The sequence below is a fragment of the Vipera berus genome (assembly GCF_964194415.1).
Source record: "Vipera berus genome assembly, chromosome: Z".
Taxonomy (NCBI): Eukaryota; Metazoa; Chordata; class Lepidosauria; order Squamata; family Viperidae; genus Vipera; species Vipera berus.
Genome location: NC_138205.1, coordinates 79,196,382 through 79,211,702, shown reverse-complemented (window position 1 = coordinate 79,211,702; position 15,321 = coordinate 79,196,382). Strand labels below are relative to the sequence as shown.

Sequence of the window (15,321 nt, the reverse complement as noted above, 5' to 3'; positions counted from 1 at the left end):
CGAGTGGCTCTCAAGGGCAGCCCCATGTAGAGAGCGTTGCAGTAGTCAAGGCGAGAGGTCACAAGTGCATGGGTGACTGTACGTAAGGCATCCAGGTCCAGATAGGGTCGTAGTTGGCGCACCAGTCGAACCCGAGTGAAGGCCCCCCTAGTCACAGCTCCTATGTGATCTTCCAAGGATAGCTGTGAATCTAGGAGGACACCCAGGTTGCGGGCCCTATCAACAGGGGGTAGTAACTCACCCCCAATGTTAAGGGATGGAATGCTCTGAGTATCCTGGCATGCTGGTATGTACAGCCATTCAGTCTTGTCCGGGTTGAGCAGTTTGGAGTCGAGATGAAAAGCTGGGTGTCATCAGCATACTGATGGTACCCTACTCCAAAACCACGAATGATCTCACCTAGCGGTTTCATGTAGATGTTGAACAGGAGAGGCGAGAGGACCGACCCCTGAGGAACTCCACAAACGAGAGGCCTCGGAGTCGACCTCTGTCCCCCTGTCAACACCGACTGCGAGCTATAGAAACTCAATGATTAAAGTAGAAAGAATAAAACCAGACCATAATTGGAGACAAATCCTAATTTAGCCTATATATAATTTGGAGGTATGTTATTCTTCAAAAGTAATTTTAAAATATCAACAATACTTCCATTGCCTATTGTTTTGCTATTTGCTTAACATACGTTGGAAACATTATTTTTCAACTTATTCTTACCAGCCAAGTGTTTGTAACCACATCTCCCACAAATGATGTGACCTTGTTTCCCAGAAGAGGAACCACAGCATAATCAGCAATTCCTTTATTTTCCTGGAGCAGAACCTTCCCAGCATTCTCTTCAATCAGAGCTCTTATGGAAGATTCATCTTCTTTGCCAAAACCAAGAATGAGAAACTTCCTTCCACTAAATAAGGCTCCTTCAACAACTGAAGAAGACTCTGCCAAGGAACTAACAGTGACCTCTTTTCCATCTTGAAATACAGTGTGATCAATATTGTGGTCATCAAAATGAGCTAGAAGATAAATAAAATGTTAATTTTTTTTTAGTAAATTAGTGAAGTATTCTGGAAGAATTTATGGCACATTTTGTATATGGATAGATGGTTAAACAATCATCTATGTAAGAAATCTGTTACCTCTGGGAATTGACAAATCAGTTGGTTTGAATACATCATTTAATTTTTAGAAATGTAGCTCTGTAATAGGAGATGGGAATGGAAGAAACAAAATCTAGGAGGTAGTAAGGAAAAAGTTCCATGTAAGAAAAAACTAACAACATGGTCCAAGAAGCAAGATGATAGACGATAATTACACAAAAAAGATGGCAGGCTGTAAATTAAATCCTTGAAGAGCAGTAGGTATGGTTATCAAAATACCAAAGGAAAAATAAGAAATAGAAAACATTTAAGGACAATTAGGGCAGTTGTACATAGACTATGAGCTACTAATAGAAAAAGAACAAGTGTAAGTATAGCACTCATGCATATGTACCTAAGAAGAAATCAAAGAGATCAGATGATGGTGGAGTATATTTGATGGTTAATGGACATAAAAAAGATTATCTATTTATTCTGTCTGTCTGCATGCCTGCTTCACTGTCCATCTCCCTGCTTTTCATGGACTAGTACCTTACCTACTTTGGAATCATGAGTAACATACTGAGATAGCAAATCTTCATCGGTATCTGCAGCTGCCACAGTATTCACATGTTCTTTCTTCAACATGTTATTTTTTGGGGAGATGAAAGGTGGTTCAGAAGATGGAGTATTCACTTGTTGATAACTTGCAGGGGCATATTGCTCTTCAGGTATTAAATAACCTTTTCTAAAGCATTCCAACAGCCATTGTACTGTCACAGCATGTGGCCTGTTATTGAAAAAATTATGAATTATACCATGTAGAAAACCAAAGCAAAGTTTCTAAACATCGTAAGAACACACAACACAAAGTTGGGTCTAAACATTTTTTTTGGCATTAACTATGTGCATTTAAGGCAGTAATTTTCACAGGGAAAATATTGGCATCACAACATTATAATCATAATCTATATTTCTGTACTTAAAGTTTATACAGAAATTAGATGCTCACAGCTCTGGAGATCACAGTTGTGGAGAATCAATCCTTTAATTCTTTTAATTCTTACAAATCATTTTTCTACATATTTTTAAATAAAGTTGAACAAATGTTTGATTCAGAGCTCTGACAGCAATTTGATCAAATCTCAAAATTGATTTTTCACATTGTATTGGGAAAATGAATTAATTACCTCTGAAACAATTCACCATTTTTCTCAAATGAAATTCACTTTTTGAATTCAACTGAATCAATTTGGCAGTATAATTCAAATATACTGAATTGCTTTAAAGACACAAACTGACGATTCAAATATTCCACAATCCACATAGCCTTGGTTTTAAATATTTCATTGCAGAATGTTTTTTTAAAAATTAATAAATATCCTCACTACTTTTGAGAAAATGATAAAAATATTTACCAATATTTTAATTTTAAAAAATGCCAGTAAAATGTAAAACTACTCATCAAAAATAAAAAATAAAAAATAAATACCTCCGTTCTGTCTTCTTCAAAAATTGTTTTAATTCATCATCACAATCCCCCACAATGACATGTGTCACATCTTCATTTAGTTGATTAAAACGAACAGCACCACCAGAGTTAATCAGCTTTTTCATTTTATCTAATTTTCTGGCACTAAAGCCACAAAGATAAATCTAAAAGAAAAGCAGAAAAATATTTGAACTAAAATAGGAACACTAAGACAGATTAGATACTCCATATTCAATAGAGAAGAGTAACTCAGGGATGAACTATGGAGTCCTTGGTTGTTTGCTTGCAAAGGTCACACCATGGCTATCAGACAAGACATAATTTACACAATAGCCAGAGAATTACTAGAGGACAAAGAAACTTTCATCCCAGTAAACACAATCCATTACAAAAACTGGACATCCCCTCAAAAGTCCAGGAACACTATAAATCAAGAAAGGTCAAATCAAGTTGTGGATGAAATTAGTGCAGACATGTCAAACACAAGGCCCGGGGGCCAGATCCGGCCCGTGAAGTGGTTTCATGCGGCCCGCGAAGCCATCCTGGAAACAGTGAGGGAACGGCCCCCACTGCCTTGGCCCTAGCCCAGAGACCCTCCTCCTGCCAGAGACCCTCAGATCTGTCCCACTCCTGCCCAGGCCCCCATAGGCACCCTTGATGCGAACGATTTAGAGCTGGCCATGCCCACCCAGTAGGCCATACACACTTTAGCCACGCCCACCCAGGCCACACCCACCCAGCCCCCTGAGGGCAACCGCAATACTGATGCGGCCCTCAGTGAAATTGAGTTTGACACCCCTGAATTAGTGGATTCATCCTCCAGAGCTTCTCTGGACACCCAAAAATAGAAGCCTGACATATCTCTTTGTCTAACTCAGGGGTGTCAAACTCAATTTCTTAAAACCCAAGAACAAAAAAAAAATAGGAGTCATGTATAACATAGAATATAAGGACTGTAATAGCCATTAAGTAGAACAGGCATAAGACTAGCAGAGTGCATCCATGAACACCAACTAGCAGTACGAAGACACAAGGAAAAACTCATTAATTACCTGTAATCAAGATTTGAACAATACCCTAATCCAGAAACTAGCAGGAAAACCATACCCCCATCAACACTAGCAGGGTAAGCTGTTACACATAATCACCATGTATGATTTAGATGGACATATAAATTAATAAATTAATCTAATAAACGAACAGGGAGCAAACCTCACGTCTGCAAACAAACAACCAAACTCAGAGAGCACTAACTCCACATCCTTTCAGTTACAGCATCATTCAAATTTTATCTATAGCATTTTGGTATTGTTCATAGTATAGTGTTTTTTCTTTCATTCAATCATATCTGTTTTTCGAAAGTGATTTGTCATTGTCTCCTTCCTATGACTGGCTCAAGGTAATCCGGGGGAGAATATAACTTACAGTTTCCCAATTTCTAACCTGATTCTATAAATACTATACTACACTGGCTGTCATAACTCATTACTATTTACTAAATATTATTCTGGTACTAGCACAACACAGTATTCAGCATTTCTGCAGTATGTTCCTACTATTGATCCTTTTTAGTTTGCTATATTATCAATGTGGCATTACATTAAAATATGTTATTTAACTGCATTTAATTCATTCCATGGAAAAAGTAAATAATTTAACAGTTTGTAATTAATGGCTTTTGCCTTCTCTTTTTCAGTCAGAGGTGCAATAATAATGGACAACTGCTTTTAACCCCTTATTCAGAGGTGAAACATCAGATTCTCTTTAGTAACATTCATGAAAAATATAATTCCACAAATTCTAAAGATCTATAGAATTATCTGGGTAATTTAACAATTGAACATGCACTATTAAACATACTCGGCATCCATCCAGTAAATCCTCACGTGCTTGCAAAGAACTAATATTCAAGTTGTTCAGATCATCAGGTGGAGGATCCAGTCTGCTGTTCAAAACAGAACTACATGATCTCTCATTAATGTCATTTAGGTTGATATTTGAAATATGACTAACATCCGAAAGTGTTCGACCTTTAAATAAAATTTAGATGAAGAAGTTATTTATGAATGATTATGGAAAATTGCATCAATATATCAACTACAACTTACTTTCTCATTTCATAGATCAAGCAAGAGTAAAAATCATACTGGACATTAGTTAAACTTTCATTTTCTATTAATTTCTTCCTTCTGTTATGCTAAGTACAACATAGTTTACTATCAATGCATGCAAAGAATGCTTGGTATTTTCTAATGCTTACATTATTCAGGACACATTATTTCAGGTTATGAACATTATTTTTAGGAAATACTCAAAAAAGGAAATAGCAAGACACTGAAAGAGGAAAAATTATGGATTTACTTTATTCAACTTCGCTTATATTAAACCTATTTTTATTTAATTCCTTAACAACAATCCTTAATAGTTTGCCTGAGAAAGAAACTGACCCAAAGGCATCTTGTAGTTTCCATGGCGTCCCCAGGTTTAATCCAACAACTCTTATATTACATTAGCCCTCATGAAGAGATAGAATGTCATGCATAGAATTTCACTGTAATGATATCATATATTGTCATAAACATATTTTGTAAGACATGCTTTTCATAGTTCTACAAGTAATTTCCTTCACTGAAAAGATATTAGCCATTTAACTTATCTTCAATAAAAACTTTTCGCATTGGTTTTGATAGAATTGTGGCCATAGTAGTGATACTGTTTTATATATTGATGTAAATAGCTTGTAACTCTGAAAATGTTAGCTGAATTTCAATTTGCAGCAACGCAACCAATGTAATCGCCCAGTCACAAAGGTGAGATGGATATACAAATTTGATAAATAAAAAGTAAATAAAATAAAAATAAAATCAAAGAAAAAAAGATACTGATAAATGTAGTTCAATCATAGCTACAGAGTCAAGTAACTCATCTTGCTATTTACTAGAGTTCTTCAAATCTTTTGAAAGATACACTTTGCAATTTGTAGGAGCATGTCTAAAACGGAATTGGACAACTTGCTGCAACCAACTCACAACCAAATTGACATGGTCAACTCAGCACGGTCAATTCGCCATGGCCAACTCATCACAGCCAACTGGCCGCGGGACAATTCACCATGACCAACTCACTACAGGATAAACTCGCTGCAGGACAATTCAACTATTCAATTTAATCATTTAAAATAATTTAAAAAATATTTTAATTTTTGTCATTCACATTATGCTTTGTCCCTTCTTTGGCATCCTTTCTTTAATGATTCTATTCCACTGTTTCTTTGATATTAGTGTAATTCTTGTCCCATGGCGAGTTGGCCATATTGAGTTGTTCCATGGTGAGTGGCTGTGGCAAATTGGCCGCAGCAAGTTGGCTGCGGGCAATTTGGCTACTGCAAGTTGTTGTAGACTCTGTCTAAAACACCTCTTTTCAAATCAATAAAACAATTTTATCTCTTTGGGGGCTCATATGGGTGCAAAAAGATGTTGCTTTATTGATTTGAAGAGGTTTTCAAATGCATTTCCACATGATGCACCTCTTTCTTAAAGATCATGCACAGCCTTATTTATTTGTTTGCTGCCCATATCACTTAGAGGTAACTTTAGTGGCTTATAATCAATAAAAGCAACTATATGAAACATTAAAAGAATAAACAGAAACAATAAATTAACTTAAAATTAATAAAGATGGGAAGGGAGCAAGATGCACATCAGGAGGTGGAGTCTTATTTTAGTCCATTAACCATATCCAGAATGATATACCCCCATTGTGACCTCAGGTCCATTGGCAGACTTAGGTCTTCGGATCCTTTTAAAAGGCCAGGAGTGCAGATCTCAAATTGGCACAATGATCCAAGGGTAGAAGTCATGGCACAAAAGGTTCTTCTAGACCCTGCCAGTCGAATTCCTTGACCAACAGGGTCCACAGATTGTTCCTTCTGCTGGCATGAGTAGGGCAACCCAATCCCATTAGCGTGAGATTGTTCCTCAGGTAAGTGGACCCAAGTCAGAAAGCGCTTTAAAAGTAAGAACCAACTCCTTGGATTGAATCCGGAAGCAAACTGGCAACCAGTGCAGTTTGTGCAACAGCAGTACAACATGGCCCACCCTAGGGGCTTCAAGAACTGTCCATGCAGCCGCACTCTATGCCAGCTGTAGATTCCAAATACTTTTCAAGGATAACCCCATGTAGAGCAAGCTTCAACAGTCCAAGTATAAGATAAATGGGGCCTCAGTAACTGAGTATAGGAACTCCCAAACCAGGAAAGAACACAACTGGCTCACAACACAAAGTTGTGCAAAGGCTCTTCTAGCCATGACTGCCATCTGCTCTTTGAACAGGAAAATCCCCAAGTTGTGGATCAGGTCTGCCTAGGGCAGACAACCCCATCCAGAACTAAAGATGTTAAAGTCCAGAATCCTAAAACACCACGCATCCAAAGCTATTCGGTCTTACCATGATTCAGCTTATTATATGAATTATTATATGCTGATGTCGGTATATAATTATTTTTTTACATTTATTTTTATAGCAAAACTATCATACGTTATGCTTTTTGTAAATACTCAACACTCATCAAGGAGGACTGAACATGCTCAGTAGCCATAGAAAGTTGCAGTTTGGGAGATGAAAAGTGGACAGAATATTTTGATAAGGGAGTGGCTAAAAGGATGAGTTGAGGTACAATACAGGTAGTTAACTTATGACCACAATTAGGACCACAATTTCTGTTGTTAAGTAAGGCAGTTTTTAAGTGAGGCCAATTTTATGACACTGTCTACCATGGTTGTTAAGTGGATCACTTGCAGTTGTTAATAACACAGTTAAGCAAATTTGGCTTTGCTGTTAACTTTGCTTCTCAGAAAGGTGATCACATGATCCCATGACACTGCAACTGTCACAAATTATCTTCGGGAGTACCTGCTGCCAGCATCAACCTCCCATCGTCCTGTGCGCTCCCACAGGGAGGGCCTCCTCAGGGTGCCGCCGGTCAGGGAGTGCCGGCTGGCAGCCCCCAAGGGGAGGGCATTCTCAGTGGGCACACCTGCCCTTTGGAATCAGCTGCCTGTGGAACTCTGGATGGCCCCCGACCTTTGCTCGTTTCGCCGGGACCTAAAAACCTGGCTATTCGAGCTTGCCGGCCTGGACTGAGGATTTGGGTTTTTAGTTTTAATTTTAATTTTCGGGGCTATTTAATTTAATTCTATTTTAACTTTGTATATTGTATTGTTTTAATTGCCCTGTAAACCGCCCTGAGTCCTTCGGGAAATGGGCGGTATATAAATCCAAATAATAAATAATAAATAAATACATGCCAAACGCCTGAAATTTGATCACATGACTGTGGGATTTCTGCAATGGTTGCAAACCAGTGAGTACTGGTTGCAAATCACTTTTTTCAGTGTCATTGTAACTTTGAATGGTTGCTAAATCAATGGTTATATGTCAAAGGTTTCTTGTACTTGGTTAGAAGATTCATTTCTTCTACTTAAAAAATGTAACAAAAATAATCTGAACATAGCATCCCAAAGTAAACAGCCATAATATAATCCAGACCTTCCAAATATTTATGGGCTAGTATTTTCCTAAAAACAAATAAATGCTGGAATCTTAAGTCAGTTAACAATTATACAATCTAAATCATATAGGAAATCTGTCCCTTTATGTATTACTTACTGTCTGTCTGGTTAGCTTGACTTGTAGGAGTTGAAGTACTTGGTGCATTATCTTGCTTTGTGCTAGGAACTATCAAATACATTGATTCATCCTGGCAAAATCCCTTTTCAATGCTGTCAAAAAACCACTGCATGGATATACAATGAACATTCCACCTTTTTGCACATTCATATTTCTGGCCTTTCCCAAGAAGAGACAAAATAATAACAAATAATACATGTTACATTTCTTCTGAAGCATGTAAACTGCATGAGCATATGAAATATACGGAGCAAGCTTTTTAAAGATTTTATAGACATTTTCTTAAATAAATATGCCAAATCTCTTTGTCCCAATTGGTTCTTTGTTCTGTAACTATCTACAGTACAACACTGTGGCAGGCAGTTTGGAATAAAGAAAGACTCCTTACTCTAAAACTACCAACTGTACTTATTAGATAACATCCTAGAGATCCTATTCTATTTATATTTAAAAATCAACTTAAGAGACTGTGCCCACAAACTTATTTTTTGGACTACAATGAAATATAAAGTGCTTACATTTTCCTTTTATAAATGATTCCTTGGCCATATATTGGCATTGGAACAATATAGCTGTGTCTGAGCCTTTTTGCACATGCAATTAAATATAATTAGATCATCACAATGGCAATATATTACTAACAAAAATAGGCTTTATACTGCAACATCATTGGCTGGATAATGCTATGTATTGCTAGTACAGAATGCCTCTCTACTACGCCCTACCTGCTCATTAATAAAATATCATGAAGTAAAAACCAACGAGTTTCAGCATTATTTTCTGTTTGGTTTTACATTTTATCCACTCAAAACACAAAAATTGAAACATGTCCATGAAATCACCTTGCAATGAATTTGATTCAAATAGAAAAAAATAGGATTGGATCCACAAATTACTCCCACTGATAGGAAAATCACCTGTGTGAATTTGCTCTCTGAACACTCCCAGCAACATAAAGGGGAACCTTATATTTATAAATCTTGCTCCATTCCTTCCCCTCCTTAAGGAAAGTTTCCAACCATTCAAAATAGATTTTTAGGTTGCAGATGAAAAGACTCCTTTCATTTGCCAAAAGTGAGGTCTGTGCAAGGTCACAGTTTTGATTTTTTTTTTAGGTTCCAGTGTTAATTTTCAGATCAATGTAATTTGCTAAATAAATGTGAAAATGCAGGCACCATAGTCTATCATTTCAATTTAGCAGGCTGCTGTTCAAAATTGCCATTGTTTTTATACAGAATACCTGAACTATAAAAAAAACTCTGGAGAAAAAAATGTCAATAGCTACTTTTTTCAGTAGCCTAATGTGCAGCTTTATCTCAAGAGGACAAACTTATCTTATTCATCCAAACTAAGTTAACTACAATGTATTCATCCTTTAAAGTTTTCTTTTAAAGAAGATTCAGAAATTTAAGCCCATATGGAAAATAATCACGCTATTCTGGAGAGTTGTAATCAGATATACTGGTCACTGATGTGTTTTCAGGTTTGATTTAAAATGCTGGCATCATCTTTTAAATTCTGAGCACTTTTAGCTTGAGTTACCCAAAATATCTTTTCCATGTTAATACTTCCAAGCCTTCTTTACAAGTAATCAAATATTTATTAGTCAGTGACCAGCCTTCCTTATGTCCTATCTATAATACAAGTAGGCATGCATAAAGAATAGGGACTTTGTTAGATATAGTCTGTCATTCCTACACAGGGAATGTGCCACATCCCTTCATTACAGCTTTCAAGCAGTTTATAAAAATTTACCCCTTTATGTTGGTCTATAATTGTATTTAGCATTCTACCTGACTGTTCCATGTATGGAGCCTTCTGGTTAAGTATCTTATCATTGCTTTTATTATAGTTTTTAACCTTGCGTTTATGTAATATGCTTCCAAATTCTGTTGCATGATTTGGAGGAATTTAATAGAATATATGAACTATATTTTAAAATGAATCTAATTATGTTATAGACTTCTTCTATTTTCCTGAATATCAAAATCCCTTTAATAAATGCCAGGGAAAGTGGGCAGAAAGTCACATGAAATTCAGAAATGCAACCTTAACATAAAGACGGTATTTAAAAGGTAAAGGTTCCCCCGCACATGCGTGCTAGTCGTTTCCAACTCTAGAGGCCGGTGCTCATCTCAGTTTCAAAGCCGAAGAGCCAGCGCTTGTCCGAGGACGTCTCCGTGGTCATGTGGCTGGCATGACTAGACGCCAAAGGCGCACGGAACGCTGTTACCTTCCCACCGTAGTGGTCCCTATTTTTCTACTTGCATTTTTACGTGCTTTCGAACTGCTAGGTTGGCAGAAACTGGGACGAGTAACAGGCGCTCACTCTGTTACGCAGCACTCGGGATTCGACCCGCCAAATTGCCAACCATTTGATCGACAAGCTCGGCATCCTAACCCACTGAGCCACTGCGTCCCAAAGACGGTATCTGAAGAACTCTAAATAAAGTTTAAGACATTTTTACTTTCATTGCCATAAAAAAACTGTCCATTGTCAGTTGAAGTAGTACACAAAAATATCACTAACACAATTTGTTTGCAGCAAGTCCAGTAGAAAGTAATATGATACATTCTACGTTCAAAATTTAAGCTCAGTACAAAGTGAAATCTGAATCTCAGCCTGCAAATATTTACAAATACAAACCTCCTCTTGAACTCAACCTAACCAGAAATATATGTCAAAGATTTCTTGTTTACCTTTTGGTTCTTGAACAATAAGATGTGTACATTCATTCATCTTCAGTTGCCCTGTATATTGACCACCATTCTCAGTGGTGAGACGTTGGACTTCTTGTCTATCCATACTGCTTAAACCAGTTACGCAGATTGTACAACCAAGAAATGGAGGACACAGGAAGTCTCCCATATTTATATCTGTGTATCTAATGATCCTGTTGAAAACAAGAATAATTATGTCTCTTAATCTTTCTTTGGAAAAATCAGTGATGAATGCAGATTTATTTGAGTACGGACAATGATGTTAATGCATCTATTTTAGGTGTGCTACTCTGATTTTAACTAATAAGGCTTTTTGGAACCAGAGTCCAAAAATTACGTAAGACCAGAACTTAACTTAATTTATATGTACATAAATTAAATTGACAGCCAGTTTGGTGCAGTGGTTAAGGCATCAAATTACAAAATGGAAGACTCTGAATTTAGTCCTGCCTTAGGCATAAAAATACCTTAGTGATTTTAGGCCAGTATTTTCTCTCATTCCTAGGAAGAAGGCATGAACAAACCATTTCCAAAAGTGATGCCAAGAAAATTGCAGGAACTTAACTACTAGAAACTGGCTGCACAAAGCTGTCTCAAGGGGACAGAGAGAAAAAAACCCTACATTATAGTTAGTAAGATTATTCCATACATTTATAAGCGCCCCTCCTTCCCATTAAAAATAAGAATTTGTTGGGAACTTTTGGAGTGACACTGGAGCTTGCACTCAAGCATATGTTTGGTCTGACTTAAGACCTGATTATTCTAATTATTCTAGTAAGAGTTCTGTTTAAGTAACTGAAAAGAATGCAGATCTGGTTGTATAAATTTAGATGTTAAGGGCATCATTCTTACATTTTTATATTTTCCCCATCAACAGGGTTTTGTTCTTTGTAAAATTTCTCATTAAAGCATGCTTCTTTTGTAACAAGAATATTAATTCTTTATCAAAAGATATTGCAGGTCAGAATTGTTCACAATTATCTTACCTGCACTGTGATTCATTCCACAATGTTTTTATCCAAGTGGGGAGCAAAATGGGTTTTTTAAGATTAGCAGCAACTAAATATTTCTTGCTTCCAACTTCCCCAGCTATAAGATGAGTTACTAATACATTAAGATCTCTGTATACACGGCCACCCATCAACTGTACATTTTCATGGACTTCCTCCTATGGGAAAAAAGAACACTAGTAGATAAAAGTACAAGTCAAATATTATCTTCAATATAAGCAATGCCACATTTCAATAATTTTCATAGAAGTGTAACTAAACCAACAAGGAGTGTTCTATTGCTGATTTATACTGATAAATTTGAGAAGATTCAGGAGAAAAGTTATAAACTTCGGAAGATTATATAAATAGTAAAAGAACTTATTGAGAATAAGTAACTTGGGACTGAGAAGAAAAAAAAATCTTCAAATATTTGAAATGTCACTTAAAAAGGACCTTGCTCTATTGCCAAAGCAAGGATAAATGCTATTAACCAATCATGTTATACCTTAAATATATTAAGGCAATTTATTTCTAAAGCAACTTATGTGTAAAAGTAGGATTGAAGAATTTTTGAAGTTATTGGTTGAAGGTGTTTTAGGTAAAATAATAAAGAAATCTGATCCCTTTTATTTTGAATTTTATGTTTCTGTACCTGGCTAGAAGTAGACATAACTTTATAAACATTGAGAAGATAAACCTCATCTCTGAATCTGAATTCTATGTAATATTTTACCCTTGTTTCCTTTGGAAGACTTGTACAAGATATTGTTACATCAGCCATTGTCATATTAAATACTGGATGATCAGCCTTTGGCACACATCGTTGATTCTGCATACAGTAGATAACCACCTGTGGCCCCACAATCCTACAACCAAGCTGAAAAAGTTAAAGCAAGAAAATTAATAGAGTTCTTTTTTCACAAAGCAATTTCCTAGCCACTTAATATGTACTATTATCTGAAACAATATCCATGCAAGTAGCTTGGCAATTTTTCAAAAGATCAATAAATTCAAATAGTCAGTTTTTTCTAACTAAATACACATTCTTCAAGAAGTATGGTAGAAAGAAAAATTGGCACTAAAATTTTAACCCATCATAATTTATTGGTTATTTGTTCAATAGCCAAATACAGAAATGGAATGCAACAAAATTCAGTACCCTGTAATTTATCTGATTATGTGTCATCAAATCAATTTTGTCTCCCGGTGATGACAGAGTATTTATATCTCTACTGATTTTCCACTTTTTATATAATTTTCAAAGGTACACTTTACCAAGATATGACAAAAAATAACAATATAAATAAAATGCAAACCTTTTGAAGATGATTAAAAACAATCCCACTAAACTGATCACATATATAAAGGGATTTGTCATGCTCTTGTATTCTAAGTGCAGCTTCCTTATCAAGAATCTGAAGACATTCTTCTGACTGAAATTCTTTGATGGACTGCAAAATACACAAGCAGCAAATAACTCAATGCAAAAAGCATCCTCTTTACTTCCAAGCAATTTTCTCAAAATCACTGCTATCCAATTTCTAGCAGATCATGAGCCAAATTGGATTTGTGCACCATGGTAAACATGAACAAGGCCAGTTTTCACTTTCTTTATTTCTATCAAGCCTTTATTATATTTACAAATGACTCAAGGCTACAAACATATCTAGCAGATCTTCTTGCACCTCTTTTCCCCAAAACAACCCTGTGAGGTGAGTTGGGCTGAGAACAAGTGAATGGCCCAAGGTTATCCAGCTGGCTTTCATGGGCAAGGCGGGACTTGAACTCCTAGTCTCTTGCTTTCTAGCCTGATGTCTTAAACACTACATCAAACTAGACCAGGGGTAGGCAACCTCGGCTCTTTTATGACTCATGGACTTCAACTCCCAGAATTCCTGAGCCAGCATAGCTGGCTCAGGAATTCTGGGAGTTGAAGTCCATGGGTCATAAAAGAGATGAGGTTGCCTACCCCTGAACTACTAGACTAACCAAGCTTTAATGTTATTACTGTACAAAATGTTTTTTATTGAGGGAAGTAGAAAATTCCCCCAAAATAGTTTTTCAGTAGGAAACCTGTCACTGAGATATTTTTCCTATAATAATCAAAAATGCTGCAGGCATTTGCAGGAAGTTGAAACTGATATTTCTCAGGCTTTCTCAATAAAGTTGTATTTTAGTTCTTGCTGTGAACATTGACCATATTCATAATTATCTGATATCAAGTTACTGTCCTATGGTTTGTTTTTATAAAGAAAAAGAATTATACATCTTTATATGAAGCTTTTCTTTCATTAACATTGCCTGTGTAGAGCAAGATTTCACTACATCCAAAACTTCCAGAACACTCAGGCATATAACTATATTTAACAAATTATATTTAAAACTAAAGATGCTTAAAGGTAAAAGGTAAAGGTTCCCCCGCACATGTGTGCTAGTCATTTCCAACTCCGTTTCAAAGCCGAAGAGCCAGCGCTTGTCCGAGGACATCTCCATCTTCATGTGGCCGGCATGACTAGACGCCAAAGGCGCACAGAACGCTGTTACCTTCCCACTGTAGTGGTCCCCATTTTTCTACTTGCATTTTTACGTGCTTTTGAACTGCTAGGTTGGCAGAAGTAACAGGCGCTCACTTTGCTATGCGGCACTCGGGATTCGACCCGCCAAACTGCCAATCTTCTGATCGACAAGCCCAGCGTCCTAACCCACTGAGCCACTGCGTCCCTTACTTTATACCTATTCATGCAAAATTGCTGTTTAATATTTCAATACACAAATCTCATTTGATTCAATTCACTTGCACTTAGGATAGACCCACTGAAATCAATGGGACAGTTAGTCATAACAATAGATACCAAAATTCTTCCTGTCTAGTTATTATGAAGAAAAAGAGCACTAAGAAATTCCTGCTATAAAAACATATATTTAATGACTATAACTAGTCATTTAATGACTATAACTAACTTTCCAGATAGTTTAAAAACACATTAAATAAGCATACCTCAAGGGCTTGAAGAAAAAATTCTGAGCTTTCTGCAGTTTTTATAAACTTCACAAAATATGGCTCCTTGCTACCTTTCATTATTTAACTAATAAAGAAAAAAGAAAGAAGTCATTAGGTTTTTTAAAAATAAATAAATAAAAAGCAGACCAATGGAACAATCATCTTTAAAGAACTATATCCAAGGAACATTTTAGGTGGTTTGACTGTCAATATTTTTATGAATCAAATAATGGTCAATTGTTGAACTATATTAAAAAACACCTTTCATTTGTTAAAATGCAGGTAATTCTCAACTTCATTTAGTGACTGTTTGAGGTTACAGCGGCATTGAAAAAAGTGACTTATGACCATTTT

At 36.2% G+C, this 15,321-nt stretch overlaps 1 protein-coding gene across 3 annotated transcripts in view; it reads right to left on the bottom strand.

Moving 5' to 3' along the window:
- The window catches only part of TOPBP1 (DNA topoisomerase II binding protein 1), a 50,525-nt gene that overhangs the window by 33,614 nt on the left and 1,590 nt on the right, over positions 1-15,321 (bottom strand). For all 3 annotated transcript variants that reach the window (XM_081343178.1, XM_081343176.1, XM_081343177.1), the window contains 10 exons: positions 14,965-15,052; positions 13,283-13,417; positions 12,700-12,843; positions 11,961-12,142; positions 10,954-11,147; positions 8,233-8,412; positions 4,426-4,595; positions 2,566-2,729; positions 1,631-1,863; positions 715-1,010 (listed from right to left, as the gene is read on the bottom strand). In XM_081343178.1, the coding sequence (XP_081199304.1) occupies positions 715-1,010; positions 1,631-1,863; positions 2,566-2,729; positions 4,426-4,595; positions 8,233-8,412; positions 10,954-11,147; positions 11,961-12,142; positions 12,700-12,843; positions 13,283-13,417; positions 14,965-15,045 (1,779 nt within the window). In that variant the 5' untranslated portion in view covers positions 15,046-15,052. The remainder of the gene's footprint in view (positions 1-714; positions 1,011-1,630; positions 1,864-2,565; positions 2,730-4,425; positions 4,596-8,232; positions 8,413-10,953; positions 11,148-11,960; positions 12,143-12,699; positions 12,844-13,282; positions 13,418-14,964; positions 15,053-15,321) is intronic.